General features: G+C 35.6%; 1 protein-coding gene across 1 annotated transcript in view; it reads left to right on the top strand.

Annotated features, from left to right (window-relative positions):
* The first annotated feature begins 7,911 nt into the window (after window positions 1-7,911).
* Window positions 7,912-10,964, top strand: part of KLB (klotho beta) — a 34,554-nt gene continuing 31,501 nt past the window's right edge. Inside the window, exon 1 of the mRNA XM_017643377.3 lies at window positions 7,912-8,756. Within this exon, the coding sequence (XP_017498866.3) occupies window positions 8,019-8,756 (738 nt within the window). The 5' untranslated portion in view covers window positions 7,912-8,018. The remainder of the gene's footprint in view (window positions 8,757-10,964) is intronic.

The following is a 10,964-nucleotide window of genomic DNA, read 5'->3' as shown; positions in this document are numbered from 1 at the left end:
CCTATCAAATTACCATAAGCATTCTTCAACGAACTGGAACAAATAGTTCAAAAATTCATATGGAAACATCAAAGGCCCCAAATAGCCAAAACAATCCTGAGAAGGAAGAATAAAGTGGGGGAGATCTCTCTCCCCAACTTCAAGCTCTTCTACAAAGCCACAGTAATCAAGACAGTTTGGTACTGGCACAAGAACAGAGCCACAGACCAGTGGAACAGAATTAGAGATTCCAGACATTAACCCAAACATATATGGTCAATTAATATATGATAAAGGAGCCATGGACATACAGTGGGGAAATGACAGTCCCTTCAACAGATGGTGCTGGCAAATGTAAGAGAATGAAACTGGATTGTTTCTGGTAGTGGGGGACTGTGTTCATGCTTTCCCCTGTTTAAAAAATATATATAATACAGTATCTGAAATGAAATATACAATGGAGGGATTTAAAATAAATTAGATGAAGCAGAGGAGATGGTAAATGAAATAGAAATTAGTGAACAGGAATATAAATGAAAGAATATTGAGAGAATTGTATATGACCAATCCAAATGGAACAATATTCGCATTATAGGGGTACTAGAAGAAGAAGAGAGAAGAAATAGGAAGTGTCTTTGAGGAGGTAATTGCTGAAAACTTCCCCAGTCTAAAGGAGGTAGTTTCTCAGGCCATGGAGGTGCTCAGATCTCCCAACACAAGGGACCCAAGGAAGACAACACCAAGACACATAGTAATTAAAATGGAAAAGATCAAGGATAAGGACAGACTGTTAAAAGCACCAAGAGACAGAAATAAGATCACATACAAAGGAAAACCCATCAGGCTTTCATCAGACTTCTCAACAGAAACTTTACACTCCAGAAGAGAGTGGCATGATATGTTTAATGCAATGAGGCAGAAGGACCTTGAACCAAGACTCTATCCAACAAGATTATCATTTAAATTTGAGGTAAGATTAAATAATTTCCAGATAAGCAAAAACAGAGAGAATTTACCTACCACAACCATCTCTACAGTGTATTTTGGAGGAGCTGCTCTGGAAGAAAGTTTTCATAAGGCTAAATAGCTGTCACGAGAAGAAATAAAACCATAGTAAAGAAAGTAGATCAATTAGTAACTAAACAGATGCAAAATCAAATCAACTACCCCCAAACTGAGTCAAGGGATAGACAAAGCGTACAGAATATGATACCTAATATATAAAGAATGGAGGAGGAAAAAAAAGAACCATTAGATTGTGTTTGTAATAGCATACTAAGTCAGTAAAATTAGATTGTTAGATAGTAAGGAAGTTACCCTTGAACCTTTGGCAACCATGAGTCTAAATCCTGCAATGGCAATGAGTACATACCTATCGATAATCACCCTAAATAAAGTGATCTAAATGCACCAATCAAAAGACACAGAGTCACTGAATGTATAAAAAAAAATACCCATCTATATGCTGCCTCCAAGAGACTCACTTCAAACCCAAAGACATACACAGACTAAAAGTGAAGGCATGGAAAAATATATTTCATGCAATGAATAGGGAGAGAAAAGCAGGAGTTGCAGTACTTGTATCAGACAAAATAGACATCAAAACAAAGAAGATAACAAGAGACAAAGAAGGACATTATATAATGATAAAGGGGTCAGTCCAACAAGACAATATAACCATTATAAATATCGATGCACCCAATATAGAAGCACCTACATATGTGAAACAAATACTAACAGAATTATAGGGGGAAATAGGCAATGCATTCATTTTAGGAGACTTCAACACACCACTCACTCTAAAGGACAGATCAACCAGACAGAAAATAAGGAGACAAAGGCACTAAACAACACATTAGAACAGATGGCCATAACAGACATCTACAGAAAACTTCATCCAAAAGCAGCAGGATACACATTTTTCTCAAGCGCACATGGAACATTTTCAAGAATAGATCATATAGAGGCCACAAAAAGAGCCTCAATAAATCAAAAAGATTGAAGTTGTACCAACCAGCTTCTCAGACCACAAAGGTACAAAAATAGAAATTAATAATTCAAAGAAAAGAAAAAAGCCCCTAAACACATGGAGGTTTAACAGCATGCTCCTAAATAACCAAAGGATCAGTAACCAAATAAAAACAGAGACCAAGCAATATATGGAGACAAATGACAACAATAATTCAACACCACAAAATATGTGAGACCCAGTGAAGGCTGTGCTAAGAGAAAAGTATATTGCAATACAAGCCTACCTCAGGAAAGAAGAACAATCCCATATGAGCAGCCTAAACTCACAATTAATGAAACTAGAAAAAAGAAGAAATAAGGCCCAAAGTTAGTAGAAGGAGGGACATAATAAAGATTAGAGCAGAAATATATAAAATCGAGAATAATAAAACAACAGAAAGAATCAATGATAGCAGGAGCTGGTTCTTCAAGAAAATAAACAAAATAGGTAAGTCCCTAGCTAGACTTATCAAGAAAAAAAAGAGAGTCTACACACATAAATAGAATTAGAAATTAGAAAGGAAAAATAACTATGGACACCACAGAAATACAAAGAATTATTAGAGAATACTATGAAAAATAATATGCTAACAAACTGGAAAACCTAGAAGAAATGGACAACTTTCTAGAAAAATACAACCTTCCAAGGCTGACCCAAAAAGAAACAGAAAATCTGAACAGACCAATTACCAGCAACAAAATTGAATTGGTAATCAAAATCTACCTAAGAACAAAATGCCTCACCCAGATGGCTTCACCGCTGAATTTTGTCAAACACTTAGAGAAGACCTAATACCCATCCTCCATAAAGTTTTCCAAAAGTAGAAGAGGAGGCAATACTTCCAAACTCATTCTATGAGGCCAGCATCACTCTACTACCAAAACCAGGCAAAGACACCACAAAAAAAAAAAAAGAAAATTGCAGACCAGTATCCCTGATGAATATAGATGCAAAAATACTCAACAAAAAATTGGCAAATAAAATTCAAAAATCAAAAGATCATCCATAATGATTAAGTAGAATTTATTCCAGGGATGCAGATGGTACAATATTCTAAAATCCATCAACATTATATACCACATCAACAAAAAGGACAAAAACCACATGATCGCCTCCATACATGCTGAAAAAGTATTCAACAAAATTCAACATCCATTCATGATGAAAACTCTCAACAAAATGGGTATAGAAGGCAAGTACCTCAATATAATAAAGGCTATATATGACAAACCCACAGCCAACATCATACTTAACAGCAAGAAGCTGAAAGCCTTTCTTTTAAGATCGAGAACAGGACAAGGATGCCCACTGTCCCCACTTTTATTCAACATAGTACTGGTGGTCCTAATCATGGCAATCAGACAACACAAAGAAATAAAAGGCATCCAAATTGGTAAAGAAGAAGTTAAACTGTCATTCTTTGCAGGTGACATTATATTGTATGCAAAAACTGTAAAGAATCCATTCCAAAACTACTAGAGCTAATAACTTAATTCAGCAAAGTAGCAAGATACAAAATTAATACACAGAAATCTGTGGCATTCCTATATACTAATGATGAACTAGCAGAAAGAGAGATCAGGAAAACAATTCCATTTATAATTGCCTCAAAAAAAGTAAAATAGCTAGGAATAAACCTAACCAAGGAGGTGAAACACCCATACCCTGAAAACTACAAGACACTCATGAGAGAAATGAAAGACAACACCAATAAATGGAAATACATCCTGTGCTCAAGGACAGGAAGAACTAATATTGTCAAAATGGCCATCCTGCCTAAAGCAATCTACAGATTCAATGCAATCTCTGTCAAAATTACCAACAGCATTCTTCAATGAACTAGAACAAATAGTTCTAAAATTCATATGGAACCACAGAAGACCCTGAAGAGCCAAAGCAACCTTGAGAAGGAAGAATAAAACTGGGGGAGATTACGCTCCCCAACTTCAAGCTCTACAACAAAGCCACAGTCATCAAAACAGTTTGGTACTGGCACAAGAACAGACCCATAGATCAATGGACAGAATAGAGAGCACAGACATTAACCCAAGCATATGTGGTCAGTTAATGTACAATAAGAGAGCCATGGACATACAACTGTTGTTGGCAAAACTGACCAGCTATATGTAAGAGAATGAAACTGGATTATTGTGTAATCCCATACACAAAAGTAAACTCGAAATGGATCAAAGATCTGAATGTAAGTCATGAAACCATGAAGCTCTTAGAAGAAAACATTTTTTCCTGAACACATCTCCTCGGGTAAGGGTAACAAAAGCAAAAATGAACACATGGGACTACACCATGCTAAAAAGTTCTATACAGCAAAGGACACCATCAGCTGAACAAAAAGTCATCCTGCAGTATGGGAGAATGTATTTGTAATCGACATATCCAACAAGGGGTTAACATCCAGAATATATAAAGAACTCAGATGCCTCAACACCCAAAAGGCAAATAACCCAATTAAAAAATGTGTGGAGGATCTGAACAGATAATTCTCTATAAAGAAGAAATTCCGAAGGCCAACAGGCACATGAAAAGATGCTCCACATTGCTAATTATCAGGGAAATGCAAATTAAAACCACAATGAGATATCACCTCACACCATTTAGGATGGCCAACATAGAAAAGACTAGGAACAACAAATCCTGGCGAGGATGCAGAGAAAGGGGAACCCTCCTACACTGCTGGTGGGAATGTAAAATAGTTCAACCATTGTGGAAAGCAATATGGAGGTTCCTAAAAAAACTAAAAGTATAAGACCATTTGACCCAGGAATTCCACTCCTAGGAATTTACCCAAAAAAAAACAAGTTTTCAGATTCAAAAAGACATATGCACCCCTATGTTTATTGCAGCACTATTTACAGTAGCCAAGATATGGAAGCAACCTAAGTGTCCATCAGTAGATGAATGGATAAAGAAGATGTGGTACGTATACAGCCATAAGAAAGAAACATATCCTGCCACTTGCAACAAAAGGGTTGGAGCTAGAGGGTATTATGCTCATTGCAATAAGCCAGGCAGAGAAAAAGACAAGTCCCAAATGATTTCCCTCATTTGTGGAGTATAACGACGAAGCAAAACTGAAGGAACAGAACAGCAGCAGACTCACAGACTCCAAGAAGGGACTGGTGGTTACCAAAGGGGAGCGGGGGAGGGGGGGAGGGGGGAGAAGGGGATCGAGGGGTATTATGTTTAGTACACATGTTGTGGTGGGTCACAGGGAAGACAGTGTAGCATTAGGAAGGCAAATAGTGAATCTGTGGCATCATACTGCACTGATTGATAGTGACTTTAATGGGGTATGGGTGGGGACTTGATAATATGAGTGAATGTAGTAACCACATTGTTTTTCATGTGAAACCTTCATAAGAGTGTGTATCAATGATACCTTAATAAAATATTTGTGAGAGTGTAAATTATTACACTAAAAATTTTGTAGTAATCATTTCACAATATGTACATATACAAATTGTTATGTTGTATACCTTAAATTTTAATTAATGCAATGTCATAATAAACCTGGAAACTTATTTTATAAACAGTGAATTAATTGCATCAACTCCATTCATTTATAGACAATGATTAAGCATTTAGTCTGATAAGTAAAGATAACAATTTAGATAAGGGAGATTCTAACAATCTAGTGGAGGAGATGAACAATTCCAGGATTATATGATAAATGCAGTGATAGTGGTATACATAGTATACTATAAGTACTTTTATTCATTCAACATATACTATAGTGATTTACTAGGCCCCAGATAATATCAATAGGGAACCAAAGAGGCATGGCTATTGTTTTTAAAAGAGAAAAGGAAAAGACAGAGAGAGAAAAAGAGATTACGGTCAGAGGACTTAAATAAATTTATTGTGACTTACTGATTTTTTGTGTCATAATTGAGAAAAGCATGAGCTGCCATGGGAAGACAGAGGAGTTCCATCTAAATCAAATCAAACTGGCTTTTTTCCTCCTTGGCTGCCTAAGGGCGGACTGCCATTATGAACCACACAGTCACCAGCCAGACCAGGAAGTTCATCACCCACTCCTCCAGTGGGAACAAATGGTCACTGACATCCTTCACCTGGAAAAGCAGGCAACAGTTCCAAAGACAGAAATTTGTGGAAAAAAAAAAAACAAACAGCCAAAATGTACAAGACCACACCAAATGTTATCTTTGTACTTGAATTCGGAATACATTTTGGTGGTGGAAAGACAACTGGCTTCAGCATGGTTGCAGTTCCTTGGATTACACCAGAAAGAAAAAAAGACCCCAAACATAAACTTGCAAAACAGGGCAAACAGCCTCAAGAAAATAGTGAAAGGAACACGAGAGCAGAATGAAGTCAGGGAGGTAGCAAAGGCCAGTGCTGGTACTGGCAAAAAGTGAACTGGAGACTGAACAGCAGAAGGAATAAAGATTCTGTGGTGGCTTTATCTGCCATGATTGTGCAGATTTTCATGATAGAATCAATAAGCTGCAAAACCTTTTAAAATTTTAAATAAATAAAATCAAACTGGGGAGTCAGAAAGGCTTTCCAGCGGAGGTATTGAACTTTTGAAGAACCGGTAGAGCTGAGCTAGATGAAGGGGCAGCACACACACCAAGGCACAGGGACAAGAGTGATCAACAGACATACAGATTATTCGGAGTTGCTTGTTATGGCTAAAGGAAAGTGCTACACATGTTAACTGAAGAGAAATAAAGCTAAAAATGTAGGCAGGAGCCAGAACATCGTGTCTTTTATGCTAAATCCTGGCATCACTTCCTAAATAATAGTTCCCTTTCACATAAAAATAAGAATAATGTTTACTGAACTCTTACTATGTATCAGTCTCTGTTCTAAATACTTGACATGTAGTAAATCATGTAATCCTCACACTAATCCATGCGGTAGATACTATTATTACTCCTTTTCTTACATAAGGGGAAACAGATATGCAGGAAGTTTAAATAATTTGTCCCTAATCTCACAGCTATGTTGAAACTTGGACAGTCTGATTCCAGGGGCCAAACTATTAACAACTTTGCCTCTCGTTCATAGGTGATACTTCAAGTATTTAGAGGCTGCAGATTCCATACACTATTTCTTTCTATTTATTCTTACTCCAGAATCATTCAACATATACTGTAGTGATTACTAGGCCCAGATATTCAATAAGAAGCCAGTCATAGCTCTTTCTTATGTTTTCATATCTGAAGGTAATCTATGCCTTCACTTTTTTCTTTTTCAGGTTTTTGTGTGTGAGAGTACTGCCTGTTGATTCTTCAAATGAGCTTTCACAATAATTTTTGCTAAACTAAAATTTGAGATTAGAGGATTTGAGTTAAAAGTGAGTTAAATTTATAAATTAAATTGGAACATATTCAATGTTTCTATCCATGAAGTGCTGTATTTTTCTTTATCTTGTTTCAAAATTATCAAGACACTTTTGCAATTTTCTTAAAATAGGTACCATTTAAAAAGATTATTCTTAAATGTGTTATAATTGTTGTGGGAATGTATGTTTTCAAATCCTTTATTATCGGCGTATATGGATGCTATTTATGTGTATATGAGGCTGTTTTTCCTGAAATGTGAAAAAATAAAATTACCACCGAAAAATTATAAAAATTGAAAAGGCATATACTTTATTCAATATTGTCTAAAATGTTCAGAAAAGATTTGGGTCAGTAAGAAAGGTTACAAAGAGAATATGGCATTTTTATTCATTGTTTATACCTGTTTTAGTTACACATTCAAACTATTGCCACTGATGCATTTTCATCTAATTTTTCCTATTAAGAGAGAAGGAAATGTGGTGATGAGTGTAACAGAGCCACCTCCCTCAAATTACGTTGCTCTTCATGACCCATCCTAAGTCTCACAGTTCAAGCTAATCATTGCCAGAGCTTTACAATCACAAGCTTTTACTGAAGCGTTGATAACAGTCGGGCAGCCAGGCTGTGCGGCAGGATCTCCAGGGAATGAATGGATTTTCTTCAGCACCGATGAAAGAAACACACGCTATAGGAAAACAATGTCCAACGAGGGACTGCAAAGATCTGTCATCCTGTCAGCATTTTTTCTCCTACGAGCCGTTACTGGATTCTCTGGAGACGGAAGAACTATATGGTCTAAAAATCCTCATTTTAGTCCGGTAAATGAAAGTCAGCTGTTTCTCTATGACACTTTTCCTAAAAACTTTTTCTGGGGCGTTGGGACTGGAGCATTTCAAGTGGAAGGGAATTGGAAGACAGATGGAAAAGGACCCTCTATATGGGATCATTTCATCCATACACACCTTAAAAATGTCAACAGCACTAATAGTTCCACTGACAGTTACATTTTTCTGGAAAAAGACTTATCGGCCCTGGATTTCATAGGAGTTTCTTTTTATCAATTTTCAATTTCCTGGCCAAGGCTTTTCCCTGATGGAATAGCAGCAGTTGCCAATGCAAAAGGCCTCCGGTACTACAATACTCTCCTCGACGCTCTAGTACTTCGGAACATTGAACCTGTAGTTACTTTATACCACTGGGATTTGCCTTTGGCACTACAAGAAAAATATGGGGGGTGGACAAATGAAACCATTATAGATCTCTTCAGTGACTATGCCACATACTGTTTCCAGACGTTTGGGGACCGTGTCAAATATTGGATTACAATTCACAATCCATATCTAGTTGCTTGGCATGGGTATGGGACAGGTTTGCATGCCCCTGGAGAGAAGGGAAATTTAGCAGCTGTCTACACTGTGGGACACAACCTAATCAAGGTACTGTACAGCTGGCTTCATATTATAGCTTCAGAATATAGGGACCAGGAGTTAAAAAGAAACACTAAGAAATATGTCTACCATTTAAATAATTCTTTCTATTGATATCAGCTCAACTAATTTTAGTCTAACAAGTTCTGTCCTCAAACTTTGTATTTAAAACAGTGTATTTTCTATTTATCTAAGCTGTTATTAATGTGTTAATACAATTATTTTCCCTAAATGTTGCATTTTTAATTATTTATTTATTTCTAAATCCACAATTATACATTAGAGCATGAGAATATGAATTTACATTCACTGTGTGGAAAACAAATACCTTAAAATTTAATTGTTGAAGCCTTTTTCTGACAACATGCAGGAATTACGTTAAGGCATGACCACTTCAAATATGTATTTGCTGCTAGTATTGTTATTCTTAGTGATATTTAGCAGTAGTAAGCTAAATAGATGTTAGCTAACTGATGCATATTAAATACAGGAATTGAAACAATTGTTCTTCATAGTTGGTTTTATTTGTGTTACATGGCAGTAAAGATGAGATTAATTGTTCTGGGAGTTAAAATTAATCTCATATAAAAACTGGGAAGAATAGGCTCTATTAAGTGTTCGAAAACAATGTATTTCAAAAGCTTGAGTTTATGTTGGGAAGTGTTAAAATTATTAAAACAATAGTGAAAATGCAAGCAAAATAATAGCTAATAGTTAATGAGTGCTTATTGTGTACCAGACTATTCAGCATTTTTCATGCTTTATCACAATTAATCCTCATGATACCTTATGAACTAAGTCCTATTATTGGCTGCATTTTAAAGATGAGGAAACTGAAGTTTAGTGAGATTCAATAACTTGCCCAAGGTTACAGAGCAAAATGCACTTGTGGTGAACATGGATTTATAAATGACAGCATAATTAAACACTAACTGACTTCATTAAGCATGTTTTTAAAAGGAAATCTTTTGAGAATTTTCAAGAGATTTTGCCTCACATTGAGGCTAATATCTAGAATCAGGTTTAACTTTTTCAGTCAAATAGTTTACTTGGGAAAAATAAATTACTCTAGACACCTGTTACATTTTGAAAATGAAAAAAAATGTTATTAGTAGGGTTACCTAATGTGTTTGGAGAAATAATTTGCTATAGAAATAGGAAAAAATGTACAGGAATGTAAAATTACTCCATGTGTAAGTTCGCACATACAAAACTATCAGCCAACTCTTCTCTCTTTTTTTGAGTTTTCTAGATTATATATGTGCATTGTACTATGATTCATTCACACCTGCCTTTGCAGGAAACAGATGATACCATTATGATGTCAAGGTCATTTACATATCTTTGAATAGAGTTGTGTATCGGACACATTATTAATGTAAGGACATATTGTGATTTGGCAAATAAGACCTTATAGGGAGAAAACTTATACTTATTACCTCTGAAGATTATGCCTATATAAGTTAGAAAAACATTCCTTTTATCTAGTTCTTTTAATAAAACAATACTTGCTCCTGGTATCAGATTGTACCAAAGGATATAAAAGTGAGATAGTCGAATTCCTCTCTCTCTACCTGACAATCCCAACCTCAAGAAAACTAACGCTGATAGTGTCTTATATAGTCTTTTTAAAGTTTTCTTTGCAAATACATGCATATAAATGTTTAATATTTTTATAAAGAAAAGTATTCTAAATTGTTGAAAAGTCTTCGGTTACCTGGAAAAATGTTAACAGAATTCTGATAAAAAAATGTTACAGTAGTTAAAGCCTTAAAAACTGGCTGACTGAGAAAAACACACAGGAGAAAGTTGTAATTACAAATAGATATTGCTTCCATACTTAGCATATAAAATGCTGTATATTTTCAGATATTTTTCAGTTGCCTCTAACTGGAGATAAACTCTGCCTTTAACACAAAATTAACACTCTCTAATAGTGAGGTAAATTTTATTGTTGTAAATTGAGGGATTCCATTTTTTATGATTGTGTTTTCCAAATAATTTCTTCCATCTCTTTAAAATTTCTCAATCCCTAACCTAAATAAGTAGTGTAAGGGGTCCCTTGAAAGCAGTTAGAAAGTGAAATATGCTGCATAACCCAGTGACTTTTGGCACCACAGAGAAATCTTGCAATGGTTTGGTAGCCTGAAGTGAACTTGGTTTTCCCACTCATCCCCTCTCTGTCCTTCCTTTAACATAGAAAAGATTAATCTGATA

This window comes from Manis javanica, chromosome 5, assembly GCF_040802235.1.
Source record: "Manis javanica isolate MJ-LG chromosome 5, MJ_LKY, whole genome shotgun sequence".
In the NCBI taxonomy this organism is placed as follows: Eukaryota; Metazoa; Chordata; class Mammalia; order Pholidota; family Manidae; genus Manis; species Manis javanica.
This window is presented reverse-complemented; position numbering and strand designations above follow the sequence as displayed.